The sequence below is a fragment of the Ammodytes marinus genome (genome assembly GCF_949987685.1).
Source record: "Ammodytes marinus genome assembly, chromosome: 2".
Taxonomy (NCBI): domain Eukaryota; kingdom Metazoa; phylum Chordata; class Actinopteri; order Uranoscopiformes; family Ammodytidae; genus Ammodytes; species Ammodytes marinus.
The window spans coordinates 1,161,026-1,183,280 of record NC_137231.1 but is presented as its reverse complement, the minus strand read 5'-3'; the positions used below and the strand labels follow the sequence as shown (position 1 = coordinate 1,183,280).

At 40.8% G+C, this 22,255-nt stretch overlaps 1 protein-coding gene across 1 annotated transcript in view; it reads left to right on the top strand.

Annotated features, from left to right (window-relative positions):
* mamdc2a (MAM domain containing 2a) overlaps positions 1-22,255 on the top strand; it is a 163,033-nt gene that overhangs the window by 130,751 nt on the left and 10,027 nt on the right. Inside the window, exons 11-12 of the mRNA XM_080050121.1 lie at positions 10,144-10,290; positions 20,270-20,520. Of these exons, the coding sequence (XP_079906247.1) occupies positions 10,144-10,290; positions 20,270-20,520 (398 nt within the window). The remainder of the gene's footprint in view (positions 1-10,143; positions 10,291-20,269; positions 20,521-22,255) is intronic.

The following is a 22,255-nucleotide window of genomic DNA, read 5'->3' as shown; positions in this document are numbered from 1 at the left end:
ACTTGCCACGATTGCAACCGTCAATTGGCCACAACTTGGGACTCGAGTTTGGAAAGCGCACAGAGGTGGTTCGTAGAAGCGTTTGAGCCCAGCCGACTGGTGGGACGCCGCCGATGCGAAGTTACGGGCCCTCCAGTATATATATATATATCCAAATCAGCTTCATCATCAATTTTAATGTTTCTGTCAAAATGATGCCTAATCTGTAAATATCTGTAGAAATCCTGTTGGTCTAATTTGTGGGATTCTTGAAGGTTTAGGAAGCTTTCTAAGCCTGTATTGGTTGAAATTACGCAGTATGATGTGATGCCCTTCCTGGTCAGTTGTTTAAACCTTAAGTCCAGCTGTGCTGGTTTAAAATCATCATCATGTTCAACCTATCTCAGCACTCGTGCTTTTATCTCCAATTTTAGATTCTTACATTCTTTAAACCAGATATTGAGAGGAACCATTGTAAATTAACTTAATTTTTCTAAATAAATGTTCTTAGACTTTGTATTACCAAGCAGGGATTGAAGTGGGATATCAAGTTGGTTTATTTCTAGTTCTTTCCATTTCGCTTCATAACCATTGATACACCAGTAAACTAAATATTGTAATTGCGCTGCCTTATAATAGTCTTCTAAACATGGTAGAGACATACCTCCCTTTTCTTTGGATAACTGTAGTGTTTTAAAACGTACTCTCGGTTTATTACTCCATATACTGCCATACTGCCATATGAACCTAGAAATCATCCGATTCCATTCAGTAAATTGTTTAGTCGGTATCTGTACTGGTAGGGATTGGAAGAGAAACAACAGTCATGGCAAAATGATCATCTTTATAGTCTCTATTCGATTAGAATAGAGACTATTCCCAATTGTGTTTGGTTTGTATGGAAACATTCTCAACAGCCGATCAGGGGAGGTAGGGGAGTGTTGTATGTGCAACCAGTGGGCACACAAGCTCTGCTTAGTTGGAGTGAGCAGACCCTACATTTGCCATCACTGTAACTCAGATAGTGAATGTGTGTAGCCTAGTCTTCTTTATTACAATAAGTTGGAAACTGACAGGGATACACTTTTCAAACCAACACCTTAAGCTTCAATTTAATGTAGAAATGACTATTGAAAGATGTTTTGGTGATGAGCAATTCACACTAGAGTAAAAAGTGTGCCTACCGGACTTCCGGGTTACAGAGCATGGGGTAGGCACGATCGCTCTATAGCTCCCACAAAATATTTCAGACCTAACTGATTAAACCCTATTCTCGTCGATTTTTTTGTGCTTGTGTTGCCGGTAACACTGATACTGTTTTGGAGAAATGCCTAGAAGCAAGAAAAACGCAAAAAGAGATTTGGCAGAGTCAGATAGGTCCTCGGACAGCGTGGTTAACATGGACGTTGGTGCTAGCTCAATGGCTTCCATTTCGGACCTGCTTGAACAGCATAGAGCAGCGATAGCCGCCGAGTTTAAATCATCTTTCGCCAGCATGGACGCTAAGCTGGACAGCATCCAGGCCGTGGTCTCAAGCCAGGGGAAACGTATAACCGATCTCGAGGAGAATGCAGAAACTGTTTGCGGACGCCTGGAGCAACTTGAGGCTACGTGCTCCTCACTGCAGGAAGATAACATGCTGTTGAAAGCTAAACTATCGGATTTGGAAGGGAGGAGCAGGAGACAGAACATTCGTATTGTGGGCTTACCAGAGTCACTTGAGGGTGCGCGCCCCGCCGCCTTTTTCTCCGAGCTCCTCGTCGAGGTGTTTGGTGATCAAGTTCTCCCTTCTCTCCCGGAGCTGGACAGGGCTCACCGCACTCTGGCACCCAAACCGGGCCCGCATGAGAGGCCGCGATCCGTCGTTATCCGCTTTCACCGATACCAGACTAAAGACCTGATCATGAAAGAGGCACGTAAACAGGGCGAGCTGGAGTACCACGGCCACAAGCTCCGGTTCTACGAGGACTACAGTGCGGAGGTCGTGAAGCAGCGGGCTGAATACAAGCGGGTCATGGCTGTGCTTTATCAGCGCGGTCTCCGTCCATCTCTCCTCTTCCCTGCGAGGCTTCGCATTACTCTCCAGAGCGGAGAGAGAAAGTGGCTGCGGTCTGTCTCTGAAGCATCCAACTACATATCTACACTGGGTGTGAGTCCGTAGTAAATACGATTGCCTGCTGTGAGTATACAATGTGGACAAATGCTCTTTTCATATCCCCAGCCAAACTCTCAGACTGATGGTACTATACGCATTTTTTCTCCCTTTTTAAATGAGTAAATTAGCTGGGTGAACGTGACATTTTTGTTGCTTGTCATTTTGACGTATTGTCTAGCTCACTTGCTTTTTTTTATTTGTATCTCTATTTTAAAACGGCTAGATAAGCGTGTATGTTCTTTTTTTTATTTTTTATTTTTGCCATTTGGACAGATTGTCTAACTCACGCCTTGTTCTTTTTTTTTGTATTTCGAATTTGTTGGTTGAGCACAGTATGTTTGTTTAGTGTGTTGTCATTTTGACAGTTTGCTGGATTGTTCATAGTGTTACTAGCTGTTATGGGGTGAATTGTACAAGACTTATGTGGGAAGCTAGCACAGGCTAGAAAGTTAAGGCTTGGAATGTTTGTTGTGAGATTAGTAAGGGTCTTTCGGGGTTTGCTGTTTAGAGCAATATATGGGGTGGGTTCTGGGTGGGATGGGGTGGTGTCAACTGGGGGTTTAGCTGATGGGTTATCACCTGCTGTGTTTTCAGTTATCTGTGTTTTCCTTTTTTTTGTGTTTTTTTTTCCTCTGTATATTGCTACTCTTTTTGTTATTGGAGCAACTCTTTTTACTCTCAGTATAACTGAGCTAGATGAAGGGCAATCTTAATTTAATTAGTTGGAATGTCAAGGGGCTAAATCACCAAGTGAAAAGGGGTAAGGTCTTAACCCACCTAAAACGGCTCAGGGCTGGAATAGTTTTCCTTCAAGAAACCCACTTGCATGACTCTGACCATGGGCGACAAAGTAAATGCTGGCGTGGACAATTTTTTCATTCTAATTTCAGGGCTAAGGCCAGGGGCACAGCTATCCTTATTGATAGTAATTAGGGGGCCAAGCCCGAGAAGGGCCTGGGACCGCGTTTTGCAGAGCAACGCGGTTCCATAGCCCTGCTGGGCAGGGAACCCTATTGTTTTTGCTGGGATTATTATTCTTCCATGTTTAAAAGTGGTGCTGCAGCCCAAACCGTAAAGGGTAGGGACATGCCACTTGCATCACTAGATCCAGGTCCATCCAAGGAACGCAGACAAAAAAATTCAGACATGCCGCCCACTAGGTGGCGCTACAAGAAAAGGAAAACGTGTATAACTTCCACACCGAAAGTCCGACAGTCAAAAACTTTATATCCACAGATGCCCACAAGTCAGCTGCATCTTTGGAGATAGGCCACGCCCATTTGCGTATATATAGATTTTTCGCTACATCGCAAAAACTGTGTCAGTCACCAAAACATACTCCTCCTACAGTTTTCGCCCAATTTGGACCAAACCAAAAGCATTATGTTCTACCGACTCCCACGAGCAAAAGTTGGTCAAATAATTTTTCTACGACTATCGGAAGACCAAACGCTAGCGCTTTAAAGATTCGATTTTTCGATATGGAACATTTCTTCTTCTTTTTATTTAAAATAGTGCTTCAGCCCAAACCGTAAAGGGCTGTGACATGCCACTTGCATGACTAGATCCAGGTCCGTGCCTGGTACACAGACGAAAAAATTCAGACATCCCGGCCACTAGGTGGCGCTACAACAAAGGAAAACGCGTTTGGGGCTATAACTTCCGCACCGAAAGTCCGACAGTCAAACACTTTATATCCACAGATGCCCACAAGTCAGCTGCATCTTTTGAGATAGGCCACGCCCATTTGCGTATATATAGATTTTTCGCTACATCGCAAAAACTGTGTCAGTCACTAAAACATACTTCTCCTACAGTTTTTGCCTGATTTGGACAAAACCAAAAGCATTATGCTCTACCAACTCCCACAAGCAAAAGTTGGTCAAATAATTTTTCTACGACCATCGGAAGACCAAACGCTAGCGCTTTAAAGATTCGATTTTTCGATATGGAACATTTCTTCTTATTAGGGGGCCAAGCCCGAGAAGGGCCTGGGACCGCGTTTTGCAGAGCAACGCGGTTCCATAGCCCTGCTGGGCAGGGAACCCTATTGTTTTTGCTGGGATTATTATTATTATTCCGACTTATTATTCTTCCGTGCGTAAAAGTGGTGCTGCAGCCCAAACCGTAAAGGGTTTGGACATGCCACTTGCATGGCTTATCCAGGTCCATGGTACGTACGCAGACGAAAAAATTGAGGCATGCCGGCCACTAGGTGGCGCTACAACAAAGGAAAACGCGTTTGGGGCTATAACTCCCACACCGAAAGTCCGACAGTCAAAAACCTTATATCCACAGATGCACACAAGTCAGATGCATCTTTTGAGATAGGCCACGCCCATTTGCGTATATATACATTTTTCGCTACATCGCAAAAACTGTGTCAGTCACCAAAACATACTCCTCCTACAGTTTTGGACGAAACCAAAAGCATTATACTCTACGGACTCCCACGAGCAAAAGTTGGTCAAATAATATTTCTACGACCATCGGAAGACCAAATGGTAGCGCTTTAAAGATTTGCAAAAATCCCTTAAAAAAAAAAAAAAGGGGATTTTCTTGAAACTGAAGGGAGACTACCATGGGGCATACCTGAGCCTATGGCAAAAATATGGGCAAGAAATTCCTATGTGGGCCGGACTTATTAAAAAAAAGATTTTTTAAATTTTTTTGCCTGTTTTCGCCATTTTCTAAGTCTTTAGGCGGGAAAATTCAAAAAAGTGTCTTTACAATGGAGAGGTTGACAGTTTGATTTTGCTATAACTCCCCAACCGAACATCGCCCATTCAAAAACTTGACATCCACTTGTTTGGTACATTGAGCTGCATCTTTCTATCTAACGTAGTTTTGCGAATGTCATCCATAGGGGGCGCCAAAACCACAAAAAGCAAAGAAAACGCGTTTGGGGCTATAACTTCCACACCGAACATCCCACAGTCAAACACTTTATATCCACGGATGCCCACAAATCAGCTGCATCTTTTGAGATAGGCCACGCCCATTTGCGTATGGCATTTTATTTCGCTACATCGCAAAAACTGTGTCAGTCACCAAAACACACTCCTACAGTTTTTGCCCGATTTGGACGAAACCAAAAGCATTATGCTCTACCGACTCCCACGAGCAAAATTTTTATAAATAATTTTTCTACGACCATCGGAAGACCAAACGGTAGCGCTTTAAAGATTTGCACATTAGCAACCTTGTACCAAACTGCTCCTAAATCCAAAACGATTCTTCCTATGAACACCAAACTTCACACAAGTGTTTGTCCTATGGTTCTCAGGTTGGTCCTACTTTTTCCTTAAATTTCCTTAAACAAAAGGGGGCGCCAAAAACACACTTGAGCATCTTTCTCTGCAATTTTTTTGCCTTTTGGTCCATAACTCCCAAACCGAACATCCCACATTCAAAAACTTTATATCCCCGTATTCCGTGAAGCGAGGGGCCGGCGCCGCGGACGACGACGCCCATTCCCGAGTCGCGTGGGAGGCTTGGCCCCCGTTCACAACTGCTCGCAGTTCTAGTATTCCTTTTGAGTCCTCAAACATTATATCAGACAAAAATGGACGTTTTATTATTGTTTCAGGCAAACTTTACAATAAGTCAGTCATCTTGGCCAACGTCTACGCGCCTAACGTCGATGATGTAAAATTCTTTAAGAGATTTTTTTCTCAACTCCCCGATCTCAATTCCCATTCTCTTATTCTTGGTGGGGATTTTAATTGTTATCTAGATCCAGTCTTAGATCGCTCTTCCCCCAAACCTGCCACTATTAGCAGATCTGCAGGTTATATCAAATCATTCCTTGCTGATTATAGCCTCTCTGATCCATACAGGTTTTTATACCCCACAGGAAGAGAATATTCATTCTTTTCACATGTCCACCACACTTACACCCGAATTGATTATTTTTTTGTTGATAATTCATTGATGTCAGACCTAAAGTCATGCAGTTATGAAAGTATTGTGATCTCAGATCATGCTCCTCTGCTCCTTCAACTGGCTTTCTCTGACGTTGAGTATACAAGAAGACAGTGGAGACTGGATCCATTGTTGCTCACAGATGAGAGTTTTCTTTCACACATCTCTAAACATATTAAAACTTTTTTGAGTATAAATAAAACACCAGATGTGTCCAATGCAACAATTTGGGAAGCCCTGAAAGCCTATTTGAGAGGTGAAATTATATCATTTGCAGCATACAAAAATAAGTGTACAAAACAGAAACAAACTGAAATAGCTGATCAGATTCTGAACATAGACAGACAATATGCTAATTCACCTTCATCTGAACTTTACAAAGAACGTTTAAAACTTCAGACAGAATTCAACCTTCTTTCCTCTCGTCAAGTTGCAGACCAGTTGCTTAGGAGCAGAAGTACTTTTTACGAGCATGGTGACAAGATTGGCAAACTCCTGGCCAATCAACTGCGCGGATTTAGAGCGAAGCAACTCATCCCTGGAATACGGACAGACAGTGGGTGTACAACATCAGATCAGAAATTGATAAACGAAAAGTTCAAAACATTCTACTCAAATTTGTATAGTTCTGATTGTACAGTAGACGCAGCGGTGATGGAAACCTTTTTCAGTAACCTAAACATGCCTTCCCTTTCTCAAGACCTGAGACATAGCCTTGAGGCACCTATTACTCAGAGGGAAATTATTGCAGCAATAACATCTATGCAATCAGGCAAATCTCCTGGTCCAGACGGACTTCCATCTGACTTCTTTAAGAAATTTTCAGCCAAATTATCGCCTTTTTTATGTTCAGTATTCTCAGACTCATTTGACTCAGGTAAACTCCCGCCTTCGTTCTACCAGGCCTGTATTTCCCTGTTGTTAAAAAAGGATAAAGATCCTCTAGATTGTGCATCATACCGACCAATTTCACTATTAAATACGGATGTGAAGATACTTGCTAAAATTCTCGCCCACAGATTGGAGGATGTTCTCCCCTCTATCATATCCCCCGACCAAACTGGGTTTATAAAGGGACGCCAATCATTTTATAATATCCGCCGGCTAATGAACATTTTATATTCCCCCAGAAATATTGAATCAGAATGCCTCGCTTCTATGGATGCTGAAAAAGCATTTGATAGAGTAGAATGGAATTATTTGTTTTTCACCCTTGAAAAATTCGGTCTGGGTCCTGTTTTCACTTCTTGGGTTAAATTATTATGTGCATGCCCTTCTGCCTCAGTATTAACAAACAGCCGTTACTCAAGTAGTTTTGATCTGCACCGTGGGACCCGGCAGGGTTGTCCTTTGAGCCCGCTCCTTTTTGCTATTGCAATCGAACCACTTGCGATTGCCATCAGAGGTAACAAAACAGATTCAGGGGATATGGAGAGGAGGAATTGAACATAAGGTATCATTATACACCGATGACTTACTTTTGTTTGTCGCCAAGCCAGCCACCTCTTTACCGGAGGCACTTTCTGTGTTGGAGGTCTTTAGTCAGTTTTCTGGCTATAAACTTAACTTGAGCAAGAGCGAACTCTTTCCGATTAATAAAGAAGCTCTTAAACTTGATTACACAGCTCTCCCACTCAAAGTGGTGACAGACCATCTGAGTTACCTTGGGGTATGTTTTACCAGAAATTTTAAAAACCTATTTAAATCGAACTTCCTCAAATTATTGGATCAGGCGAAGCAAATATTATCGAAGTGGTCTCCTCTGGCTTTCTCTCTCATAGGTGGAATAAATTCAATTAAAATGACATTACTCCCAAAGTTCCTATATCTATTCCAATGTCTCCCCATCTTTCTCCCCAAATCCTTTTTTCAGGCCCTTGACTCTTTAATGATAAATTATATTTGGAATGGTAAACACCCTCGGTTAAGGAAAGCATTTCTTCAAAGACCAAAACAAACAGGCGGAATGGCCCTCCCTAATTTCCAATACTATTACTGCGCTGCTAATATCCGTTCTTTAGTGTATTGGGTGCATTTTCACCTTGACGACTCAGCCCAAGTATGGGTAACAATGGATTCCAGCGCTGTTAGCCCATTGTCTCTATCTGCCCTCTTAAGCGCCGCACGTCCACTCTCTTCGGCTATTCCCAATAGCAATCCCGTGATTAAGCACTCCCTTCGAATCTGGACCCAATTTAGGAAGAATTTTGGAATGCAGAATTTTTCACTTTTCAGCCCAATTGCAGCTAATCATTTATTTATTCCCTCGACGGTGGATGGTGCATTCAAGATCTGGCATAAAAAAGGCTTAAAATGCATCGGTGATTTATTTATTAATGATCTATTTGCTAGTTTTTCCCAATTGACAAAACATTTTGGTATCGAAAAGACAAATTTTTTCCGATTTCTGCAAATCAGGCATTTTACGCAGAAGTTAATTCCCCAATTCCCTTATAAACCGCCAGCCAATCATGTCGATTTGTTTCTTTCTGTAAACCCCACATTAAAAGGCTCAATTTCTGTGTTTTTCAACCTTATTTCAAAGTTGCATAGCCCCTCTTTAGCAGCTATAAGAACCCTGTGGGAGCAGGACATAGGCTCTGCCTTCACAGATCACATGTGGGATTCAGTCCTGGATCGGATACACTCTACCTCCATGTGCGCCCGACACGCTCTTGTGCAATTTAAAGTAGTACATCGTATCCACATATCTAAAACTAAATTAGCTCGTATGTTCCCCGATGTAGACCCGACCTGTGACAGCTGTAAGAGCGCACCGGCATCACTCTTTCACATGTACTGGTTGTGTCCCACCTTGACTGAGTTCTGGACATCAGTTTTTCAAACAATTTCTGAAGTAATTCAGCATCAAATTAAGCCGAACCCTTTCACTGCAATTTTTGGCATTGCTCCCAATTCAGGCTTGCCTAAAGTGAAGCTAAAGGTACTGGCCTTCACCTCTCTACTTGCTCGTAGGGCTATCTTACTTAAATGGAAAGACCCTGCTCCTCCTTCCCACTCACATTGGATTAGAGACATTATGTCATGTATGAATCTGGAGAAAATTCGTTGTACTACCCAGGGATCTGAGACTAAATTTCATAAAATATGGCGCCCCTTCCTAGACTATTTTGAGAAACCGAGCACAATAGTTAAAGAGTAGCTACCCCCTCCCCTCTTTTATTTTATTTGATTTAATTTTATTTCTTTGTGTTTTTTGTTTCATATTGGTTGTTTGTTTTTGTTTCTTGAAGTGTGTGTTTTTGTTTCTGTTTCGTTTCTGCTATTTTTGACGTTGTGTATTGTTTTGTGTATTGATTTCTTAATGCAGGACTGTTTGTGATTGGGTGTGAGGGTGGGGTATGTTCGGGGGGGGGGGGGAAAGGGGAAAAAATTCACAATCCATTGTACTGCAGTTGCTTTGCTACTCTGCGATTTAATAAAAAAACCTTTGAAAGAAGAAAAAAAAAAAAAGTGTGCCTACCAACTCCGTTTTCCTCTACTTGTTGCCAGTCTATCTGGTGAGCCTTAATCCACCCCTGTCCCAAAAGACTTGTTCCTAAACCATTGAAACCACCACTGGTAACATTTTAATCATACTTTTGTATTCAACTTCGATTCTTGCAGCTCCTAATACAGGCACTCGGGGGGAGGTGGCAGCTTAGCAAGAAGGCTCCATTCAATAGTGCACGATTTAACCTAAAAACCCTACAATGTGCTGCTAACCCTTTGAAAACAACTTCTGTGGTGAGATGTCTGACACTTCAGCAACTAAACAGTGTGAAAGTTTTACTCTAGGATGCAAGACAACTACCAAAATAACTCCGAACTCAATCCCGCCAAATTCACAGAGCGACGCAGAAGCTAGCGGCATGGCTAGTTTATCCGTGGTGTTGGGGGGAGGGGGATTAATGAGTGCATTTAGATGTGTAGGCATGTGTTGGGGGGATCAAAATATTCTTATCTACCAAAAGGGGTCCTGGTGGAAAAGTTTGGGAACCACTGCCAAAAGGTAACATGCCTCACACAACCCCACTTCAAAAATACTGAACTATCCCTTTTCACCTTATGCACTCATGCTACAGGTTCCCTTCCAGACCAGTGTAACTTTGAAAAAGGAATCTGTGGCTACATACAGGATAAGACAAAGGACCAAGCTGACTGGCTGCGCGTCAGAGGACACACCCCAACCTCCTATACAGGGCCCAGAGGAGACCACACAAGTGGGGTGGGTGAGTCCATTTATCATTAATGGATTTATTCATTCATTCAGAGCTCATACCCCCCTGATGGCTGGATGGAACTCACTGTGTGATGTGAAACGTAAAGCATTAATAATGCATTTATCCCACTGTGCTAAGATATTAATCTAAGGAAGTCAGACATAATTCCACTTAAAATATTTATGTAAAATAAATGTTGGAGTATATCTTGTTTATATTGGATGTTGGATTATATACAGGTCCTTCTCATATAATTAGCATATTGTGATAAAGTTCAATATTTTCTGTAATGTACTGATAAACATTAGACTTTCATATATTTTAGATTCATTACACACAACTGAAGTAGTTCAAGCCTTTTATTGTTTTAATATTGATGATTTTGGCAAAAAAGTAAAGAAAAACCAAAAATCCCTATCTCAAAAAATTAGCATATTTCATCCGACCAATAAAAGAAAAGTGTTTTTAATGCAAAAGAGTCAACCTTCAAATAATTATGTTCAGTTATGCACTCAATACTTGGTCGGGAATCCTTTCGCAGAAATGACTGCTTCAATGCGGCGTGGCATGGAGGCAATCAGCCTGTGGCACTGCTGAGGTGTTATGGAGGCCCAGGATGCTTCGATAGCGGCCTTAAGCTCATCCACAGTGTTGGGTCTGGTGTCTCTCAACTTCCTCTTCACAATATCCCACAGATTCTCTATGGGGTTCAGGTCAGGAGAGTTGGCAGGCCAATTGAGCACAGTAATACCATGGTCAGTAAACCATTTACCAGTAGTTTTGGCACTGTGAGCAGGTGCCAGGTCTTGTTGAAAAATTAAATCTTCATCTCCATAAAGCTTTTCAGCAGATGGAAGCATGAAGTGCTCCAAAATCTCCTGATAGCTAGCTGCATTGACCCTGCCTTTGATAAAACACAGTGGACCAACACCAGCAGCTGACATGGCACCCCAGACCATCACTGACTGTGGGTACTTGACACTGGACTTCAGGCATTTTGGCATTTCCTTCTCCCCAGTCTTCCTCCAGACTCTGCCACCTTGATTTCCGAATGACATGCAAAATTTGCTTTCATCCGAAAAAAGTACTTTGGACCACTGAGCAACAGTCCAGTGCTGCTTCTCTGTAGCCCAGGTCAGGCGCTTCTGCCGCTGTTTCTGGTTCAAAAGTGGCTTGACCTGGGGAATGCGGCACCTGTAGCCCATTTCCTGCACACGCCTGTGCACGGTGGCTCTGGATGTTTCTACTCCAGACTCAGTCCACTGCTTCCGCAGGTCCCCCAAAGTCTGGAATCGGCCCTTCTCCACAATCCTCCTCAGGGTCCGGTCACCTCTTCTGGTTGTGCAGTGTTTTCTGCCACACTTTTTCCTTCCCACAGACTTCCCACTGAGGTGCCTTGATACAGCACTCTGGGAACAGCCTATTTGCTCAGAAATTTCTTTCTGTGTCTTACCCTCTTGCTTGAGGGTGTCAATGATGGCCTTCTGGACAGCAGTCAGGTCGGCAGTCTTACCCATGATTGCGGTTTTGAGTAATGAACCAGGCTGGGAGTTTTTAAAAGCCTCAGGAATCTTTTGCAGGTGTTTAGAGTTAATTAGTTGATTCAGATGATTAGGTTAAGAGCTCGTTTAGAGTACCTTTTCATGATATGCTAATTTTTTGAGATAGGAATTTGGGGTTTTCATGAGCTGTATGCCAAAATCATCAGTATTAAAACAACAAAAGACCTGAAATATTTCAGTTGGTGTGCAATGAATCTAACATATATGAAAGTTCAATTATTATCATTACATAATGGAAAATAATCAACTTTATCACAATATGCTAATTATATGAGAAGGACATGTAAATGTGTTTGTCAAATTTCCATTACACAGTATTCTATTCTTCTTTGTGTTTTGTGCTTTTACAGCTGCAAAAACAACTTTCCACTGAGATCAATAAAAGAGCATGCTGTAAATGGTGTTATGCCCGGGCCACACATCCAGTGTGTTTATCTCTGACCCTCTAAATGCTGTGACTGGTGCAGCGCTGCTTCTAAAAGCCATCTTTCTTCATAGAGTTTTCCTTTGATAATTCACATTAATAGGAAAATGTTTAGGTTCAAGTTTCAATGTTCAAGGTTTTTATTATTGTCCCACGAGGGCAAATTTGTTTACAGCATAGGAGTGGCTAAAAACACACAACAATACAAGACAACAATGGACACAAAACACAACAGTATGTAGGGGAGAACGGGGTAATTTGTCACACAGGTAGGTTGTCACAATCGTTATATCTCGGAACCAGAAGGCGCTGTCTGTTAAATTTTGGTATGTAAATATCCACAACTGGGATATTAGACTGCTGCATTTGAGGTGAGAGGACTGTTAGTGTTTTTCATGTCAAATTGAAAATATTTAGCTCCTCAGTATTTTTCTTCTAGGCTTTTACACAATGCAGGGCTGTACACTAGCTAATAAAGCTTGCCCCTATCATAATGTTAGCCTACTGATAGATTGATGATGACGTGCATTTTGGAGAGTGACAACGTTAGCTAATGGTATAGCTACAGGTACCTGGCGGGGCTAATTGCAAACTCCCGTTGTTCTGTCCCGGTCCTCTACTGCAGCTCCAGCGGGGGCTGTCTCTATAGACGCTCTTTCTCTTTCTGCTCTTTGCACATCCATCTCTCTCAGTTCTTCATCAGTGTATTCCGGCTCGTACAGGTACGGTTTGGTGGATACAACAAATTCCTCATAATCATCTTCAAAAGCAGACGCATCGCTCAGTCCTCCAAACGTGGCCATATCTTGTTTATTGAATAGGCTAATAAAATTCCTTCGTGCACTGTAGGCTACTCTGCGTCTGTAGCAATGACAGCGGCAGGTGAAATACCTATTATAGATCCGGTAACCTAGGTATCAGTCCGCCGCTGCCGCATATAAACACTGCTGCTGAGACACACCAAGTCTCTCAAAATGCAATATGCAAGGTTGTTTTTATTTCTAAAATGATTCTATCAACACAGACATTTACATCTGTAGTCTAGCGTTATAATTGATTAGCCTCGGGTGTACTGTGGAGTGGGTAAGACTGTTTTAGTAGCAGCTCTGCTTGACCCCAATCCCGTGCGCTAGCCTAGCACGAGCCAACTCAGCATCTAGAAGGACTGAATGAAATGTGTTGAAAACTGTCTCCACTGATAAATAACACTCAGGCTAACTTGGGAATCAGGCCCTATGTCCAAAATCCTGAACTATCCCTTTAAGTCAATTGATTCCATTATAATGCCTTTCATTTGGGGATATAAAGCACATATGATCTCAAAAGCCCATCTTCAGAAACCCAGGGAGCATGGCGGACTGGGGTTACCATGTTTTTTACATTATTACTGGGCTGCCAATGCTAGAGTGATGGTGTATTGGCAATTTACATATGAAAAAGGCATTGGACCTGATCTGCCCCCCTGGTTGGCAATTGAAAAAAGCTTGGCCCCAAAAACCTCTCTTACTTTCTCTTCTCCCAGACCGCCTGCCTCCTTTAGAGGAGACCACTTTACCTTGTCCAACGGTCAGAGAATTTGGAACCAAATTAGGAAGGCCTGTGAACTATCGAGCATGACCATACATGCCCCAATCTGGCATAACCATGCCTTCCCCCCATCGTTCACAGATTCAGCGTTCAGAGATTGGAGTCGGAAGGGAATAGTAACAGTTGAGGACCTTTATATGTATCAAAGTTTTCACTGTCGAAAGCTCAATTCTTCAGGTATCTACAGTTAAGGAATTATGTCAGACAGAATATAACATCCTTTGAATCTCTGCCCGCAGATGATTCATTGTCCAAAGTTTTACTGGGCTCACCAGAAGCTAAAAACCTGATTTCATCTTCGTGGGAATATTTTTAGACCAGAAGGACAAATCTACTTTAAAAATAAAGCAAGCCTGGGAAAAATACTTAACCCATTGATGACGGCTGCTGCGCGATGCCACATTGACTCTCCTGCCTGATGCTGCGTCGCGCAGCATTATTACTTTATCTAATTTTCATGGCATTCCCAGCATATAATGCACTGTCATTGGTTCAAATACACATGAGGTGGGTTTTGTTGATTTTTTTAAGACCACGTGACCACCCAAAAGTTGTGTGGTTTGCCGAAAATCATGTCAATCAAAAAAATAAAACAAAATAATAAAAAAAAATACGCCAGCTATGTCGGCGACAGAACAGTTAGTGGCGTTTGGTGCGCAGAATCAAGGTCTACTATAGACTACTGACGAAAATCACACAACACATTGCATCTATTTATTAACAATATTTAATATTTTTCTAATTCATCTCATTTTGACGATTTTTAGAAATATTTGTTGGTTTGTAAGCGCTAAGGGAGCATGTTTAAATAAAACCTGTGAACCTTAACTTTTAAATGTATTTTATGTCATGTTTCTATGTGCTACACAGGCTTAGATATTAAGGTTTTGGTAGACTTGACAATTCGTACTATTTTTTCAGAAAACCCTCAGGCATTAAGGACATGCATCCTAGATTGCCATAGTCATCAATGGGTTAAATAGCTGACGATGTCTGGGAGGGAGAGCTAAAAAGTATAAAATCCTGCTCTATAAACTCGAGGCTTCAGTTAATTCAATTTAAGGTCACACCTAGATTGCACTATTCTAAGGTTAAACTGCATAACATTTTCCCAGATCTTTCGCCTTTATGTAACAGGTGTAAGATTGCCGAGGGTACACTTTTGGGAATGTCCAAATCTTTACAATTGTTGGTGTCTTGTATTTCAATGGTATTCTAATGTTTTAAATGTGTCTTTAACCCCTGATCCGGAAACTGCCCTGTTCGGACATTCCACAGCCCTGGAAAAATTGGACCACAATGCACGCATAATCATGGTTTATGGCATGGTTATTGCCAAAAGATGTATCCTGAGGCTGTGGAAGTCCGACTTGGCCCCCCAATTTGACACCTGGCTGAGGGAAATGGTGGGCATTCTACATGTGGAAACGCTACGACATGAACTGTCAGGCCACCCCCATAAATTCCCCGCTATATGGGGCCCAGTGCTGCGGCACTTAGGGAACCAAAAGGTGTGAGGTTTGCCCCAGTTTTGTTCAGTTTCTTGTGTATTTATAGCTTATTTTCTTAAATCATTTTGTCTTAGTTATTTATTTCACTTTTTTTTCTGTATTCCTTGTCTGTTTATGTGAGTGAGGGGAGAGGGAGTTGGTTGTTGTGTATGTATTGTATGTGTTTTCTACGGTGGCGCTGAGCATTCACCAAATAAAAAAAAGTTTCAGAGCAGGATCTCGTAATTACGAGATAATATCTCGTAATTACGAGATAAGGATCTCGTAATTACGAGATAAGGATCACCCTCTCATTCATCAATAACGATGTCTGTGTGTGTGTGTGTTTGTGTGCAGACGAGGTGAACCTAGCCATAGGAAAACGTAGGCAATAGCCTTGGTTTCCGGACTAGATACAATGGGCCCCATAATCAATAAAATTATTTTAAATATCTGTTTACTGTTCATTCATTAATCAGCGATCGCATCGGGAAATGAGGGACACACTTTCACTTTGTATATGCAGTTTGTTCATTATGAGCCACCGGAGCCACCGTACTGTGTTGCCTCATCCAATCAGAATGCCCGGTGGGCTAGTTCACTTTTACCTCCTGTTTGTTACTGTATCGGAACGCAGTTTTATTGAATGCTTTGATTAAATGCAGTCGTTAAACTCGGTGTAATCCATGACTCATACAAACACATAAGAACTTTCTACAAGGAGGGCATGACAATGAGTATAGCCATGTCAACTTTGTGCAGATATGCAGTCACTGGGACTATTCAGGAGAAAAGCCCAGTCGGACCTCAGCAGCTGATCACGGGCGTAAAGCCGAAAGTGTGTCCCTCAGTACCCGATGCGATCGCTGATTAATGAATGAACAGTAAACAAATATTTAAAATAAGTGTATTGATTATGGGGCCCATTGTAGTCCGGAAACCAAGGCTATTGCCTACGTTTTCCTATGGCTAGGTTCACCTCGTCTGCACACAAACACACACACAGACATCGTTATTGATGAATGAGAGGGTGATCCTTATCTCGTAATTACGAGATCCTTATCTCGTAATTACGAGATATTATCTCGTAATTACGAGATCCTTATCTCGTAATTACGAGATCCTTATCTCGTAATTACGAGATATTATCTCGTAATTACGAGATCCTGCTCTGAAACTTTTTTTTATTTGGTGAATGCTCAGCGCCACCGTAGTTTTCTTCTGTTTTTTTTGTCCATATGTAAAAAATTATAAAACCACTAAAATAAAAGTTTAAAAAAAAAAAACCTTTAGAATTAAAATGATCAAAGTTTAATGATATTTTATCAAAGTTTAATGATATTTACACGTAATTAATATTCGGAGATCTGTGTGCCTCATGTTAAAGGTGCTGTAAGCGGAATGGTTCTTTTAGCTAATTAAGTGGATTTAAATGGCCTTGTTAATACTAGAGTTTGCTGAGCGTGTATGTCTTAAAGGTTGGGGTTTTGATTCAATTTATTTCAGACATATCAAACATACAAAACAAAATGAAAAGCATGGAAATACAATAAACAAAAATTATGTTTTCACAAAAAAAAAGAAAACAAAACAAATTATCTGTATTGCTGAGATATGCCTGAAAAGGAGCAGGAAGAAGTATACACTTATTTAATCCTACCCCTTTTCCATAGTAAAAAAAATAAAAAATAAAAATATTTATTAAATTCAAAAAATTAAAATATTTATTATATTCGCTTCTCTTAATCCATATATTCTCTGTACAATTGGTGATACTATATTTGCCATTTACGAACTATGCATACATACATACAACTTAATATACTATACATTTTTTATATTTTATATATTTATACAATGCATATATTTATATTTATAAACAATCAATATATCCATATCTACATACATATCTATACAATCAGTATATATATCCATATAATTATAATTTCCTTCTTACTTCACACCCTCATCCCTGTACCTTTTGAAAATCATTGCTTTGAACCTTTTTTTAAACTGGATCATGTTTGGACATTGCTTTAGCTCCATGCTCATCCCATTCCACAGTTTCACACCCCCAATTGAGATGCAATGACATTTTAAAGTCATGCGTACCGCCAGTGTCTTAAAGTTTAACTGTTGCCTCAAATTGTAACCCCCCTCTCGGTCAAAAAAAAGTTTTTGAATGTTACCTGGTAGCAGTTTATTTCTAGCTTTGAACATGATTTGTGCAACTTGATATTCAACCAGGTCATTGAACTTTATGATACGGGAATGTAAAAAGAGGAGGTTGGTGTGATCATAATATCCAGCTTTATTGATTATTCTTATGGCTCGTTTTTGTATTATGACTAATGGTAGCAGTGAGCTTTTGTAAGTGGTCCCCCAGACCTCCACACAGTAATTTAAATAAGGTAAGATCATTGAGCAGTAAAGAATATGCAATGATTTTTGATCCAATAAATGCTTTGCTTTACACAGGACTAAGATGCTTCGTGACAGTTTAGATTTAACATGTTTTATGTGAGGTTTCCAGCTGAGCTTATGGTCTATTGTCACACCAAGGAATTTATTTACATACACTCTTTCAATATTAACACCGTCAATCTTAACATTTACGTCATTATTTAAATTACAATTTCCAACCAACATGATTTTTGTTTTACTTAGATTCAATGACAATTTATTATTGTCAAACCACTTTTTTAATTTGCTCATTTCAGTTGTAATTAACTCCAGAAGCTGCTGCAAGTCCTCTCCCGTACAAAAAATATTAGTGTTGTCTGCAAATAACACGAATTGTAAAATCTTTGATGTTTTGCATATATCATTAATGTAGAGAATAAAAAGAATTGGCCCTAATACTGACCCCTGGGGGACCCCACAGGCAATGTCCAAACAAGATGACATATGTTCACCCATCTTCACAAACTGTTGCCTGTTCTGTAAATAGCTCCTCAGCCAGTTTAATACAACCCCCCTGATACCATACCGTTCTAATTTATTGATTATTCTGAATGATTTATGGTATCAAATGCTTTTTTGAGATCAATAAAAACACCGGCTGCATAATTCTTTTGGTCCAGGGAATTTGATATCTTTTCAATTAGCTCAATGACTGCTACTGAAGTGGATCGGTTGGGTCTGAAGCCGTATTGGCTGTCAGTTAGTAAATTGTGTTTATTGATGAAATTGTTAAATCTGGCAGCAAAGAGTTTTTCTAAAATTTTTGAAAACTGAGGAAGCAGTGAAACAGGCCTGTAGTTTGTGAAGTGGTGTTTGTCTCCAGTTTTGTACAGCGGTAAGACTTTTGCAATTTTCATTTTTTTGGGGAATTTACCAGTTTGAAATGATAAGTTACAGATGTGCGTAAGTGGTTTTGCAATTCCTTCAATGACATGTTTAACTATTCTCATGTCAATGTCATTATAGTCGGTAGAAGTCTTGTTTTTACAATTATGAACAATCTCTATAATTTCACTCTCTTCCACTGCTTTTAGAAACATTGATTTTGGATTAATGTCTATTAAATCATAATTATTGTCTTTAGATCTCACAGATCCTGGGTCATTAATTTTTTCTGCCAAATTTGGTCCCACATTTTCGAAGAATTTGTTAAAACCATCAACCACATCATCCATATTATCTATTGTATTTTCTTTCTCCATAAAATACCTGTATTTTTTGATCCATTTCTAATAATACTATTTAGCACATTCCATAAACCTTTCATGTTGTTTTTGTTATTCTCTAGTATTTTATTATAGAATTCTTTCTTACATATCCTCATTATATTGGTTAATTTATTTCTATACTTTTTATACTTATTTTCTGCTTCTGCAGTTGGATTTTTCATAAATTTTCTATACAGTGTATTTTTCACTGGGTCACTGGGGAAGAACGAGCACCCATAGAAGGACTTGTGTTTGAGACCATCTGTCTATTTGTAGAAAATTATACACTTGATACCCCCCCACATATGAGATATAAGACACTGTTCTGAAACTAATCCAGAGGTGCCATGCGGCTCTCACTGCTGCTTTAATGCTACTACCAAGTCCTCTGTATTGTCTGATGGATGCTCCTGAAATAAACCTTTCTGAAACACAATGATGATGTCCAGCCTCGCCCTTGTCTTTGTCAAGCCATGGGGAACATTCGGCTACTACACTAACTTCCTGTCAGTTACTGCAGTTAGCAGTCCCCTCGCTCGTCCCTACGTCACCACATTAATGCACTGCGGTCTTCAAGCAGCGAGTTATCTAGCATCATCTCAGATCCATAAGGGTGATAAAACATGATAAAAACCATCAAAACAGACATTGGAAATGATTTTTACCTGCTCCACCATTGTAGACGCATAAACATTCACCCATCTGTCGCTCTGGCGTGCACCGGCAGTGAGACCATGAGTGAGACGGGTGTCGGTTTGTAGCGTTCTCTCTTGTGAATGAATATTAATTTCAGGATCCCCCGAAAAGTTTATTTGCCGATTACATGCACAGAGTAGCTGACTGAGAGATCGGCTTTATGAAACGCGCACATTATGTAAGTGATCACTGTATGAATAAAGAGCGATTTAACACTTATATTAACATAAATAAACCGCTTACTTCACCTTTAAAAAAATAAAAGTTGTGTGAGGTTTTGTTTCGAAGGACACACCAGAAATGGTTAAACTATAGTGAATGCTGCGTGTTGATATACAGATGTCTACAGATTATTTCTCTAGAGAAGAGCGTCTCGCTGAAAAAAATAGGCGAGACTCCTGAGGTGAAGTGCCGCATCACTGCTGATGCGCTGCAGACGGGCAGTATGATGTGTGGTTGCTCTAATCTGTTAACAAGGTCGCCAAAAAAAGCCAGTAGACCCAGGATGTGTGGCCTGGGGCCTTACACATGGTCCTGTCCCCTGTGTGCTTTCTCCAGGTTACTTCATGTACATGGAGGCGTCACTCCTGCGTCCGGGTCACAAAGCGCGGCTGCTGACCTCCTCCATGCGAGGTTCCTCCAGCCCTCAGTGTGTGGTCTTCTACTACCACATGTACGGCTCAGGCAGCGGCCTCCTCAGCCTGCTGCTGGACCAGGGCAGGGACACACTGCTGTGGAGGAGACGTGGGGAGCAGGGGGTCAGCTGGAACAGGGCCATGGTGGACTACCAGTGTCAGCTCCCACATCAGGTATACCTATGTGTACCATGTGTACCATCTACAGTTGTGTTTAAAATAATAGCAGTGTGTTTAAAAAATTGAGTAAAGATCAAAATCCTAATAATAGCTTTTATTTCCATACACGCAAATGCATTGGGGGACATTGCACATTCAATTCCAACTCCAAACATGAAGAAACATTTGTCAAATGTTTCTATATCTTTACAGAAAGTGAAGAAAAAGGAATATTAGACTGTTCAAAAAATAGCAGTGTCTGCATTTTTCTTTACAACTCAAACATTTACTGTATCAACTGAAAAATGCATGAAGATTTAGCTTTCCTATGAATCACTGAACTAATATTTAGTTGTATAACCTCTGTTTCTGAGAATTGCTTCACATCTGTGTTGCAGGAAGCCGACCAACTTATGGCACCTGCGAACAGGTGTTTCAGCCCAGGACGATTGGACTACATTCCACAATTCCTCTGCATTTCTTGGTTTTGCCTCAAAAACAGCATTTCTGATGCCACCACCATAGGTTTTCTATTGAATTAAGGTCCAGGGATTGGGCTGGCCACTCCATAAAGTTAATCTTGTTGGTCTGGAAGATCTTGTTCGCTTACTGGTGTGTTTGGGGTCGTTGACTTGTTGGAACACCCATTTCAAGGGCATTTCCTCTTCAGCATAAGGCAACATGACCTCTTCAAGTATTCTAATGTATCCAAACTGATCCATGATCCATGTTATGCGATGAATAGACCCGACACCATAGTATGAGAAACATCCCCATAACATGGTCTCTGTGCCACCATGCTTCACTGTCTTCAAAGTGTACCGTGGCTTGAATAGGGGCCGCAGACAGTTTGTCAGACGACCCCCAAACACTGAATTCAAGCCATGGTAATCCAATAGAAAACCTATGTTTTGCCTCAAAAATGCTGTTTTTGAGGCAAAACCAAGAAATGCAGAGGAATTGTGGAATGTAGTCCAATCGTCCTGGGCTGAAACACCTTTTCACAGGTGCCATAAGTTGGTCGACTCCCTGCAACACAGATGTGAAGCAGTTCTCAGAAACAGAGGTTATACAACTAAATATTAGTTCAGTGATTCATAGGAAAGCTAAATCTTCATGCATTTTTCAGTTGATACAGTAAATGTTTGAATTGTAAAGAAAAATGCACACTGCTATTGTTGTGTCTCTACAGACTGTGTGGATACTTATGATGAAAGACGACAGAGAGGAATATGCATAGAAACGTGCAGGCATAACCGGATATAACATGTTTTCCATTCAAACACCACAGCTCCTCCCCTGTAGCTTTAAACTTAAATTTTTTTTTCTGTTGTACCCTTCTTCTGAACAAGAATGATTCTAGTACAAAAAATACCCCAAAAAATAAATGTACCCACCTACAAGGTATTTAAAACAACTTCCCTGTGTACAAATAATAGTGCATTTCTATAACATTTTCTTTTAAAAGTCTCTTTCTTTTTACAAGTCCAAACGCTGAGGAGGGCGCACATTCCTTTTCGGGCGCTCTGTGCATCCTGAACTTGAAGTGTTTTTGCGAGCTCGTTCAGTCTCCATTGAGCTCTGGTGGTTCTCATTCATCTGCTCACAGACAGCAGGAACAGTGTCAATGTCACTCATGTCATCTCCAGGATCAATGTGGTAATCCCAGTTTCCTTCAGTGTTACTCATAGTCTTTTCTGGAATGCCATTCTTTTTCTTTGCATCCAGCATCTGATTTACATGTCTTTTT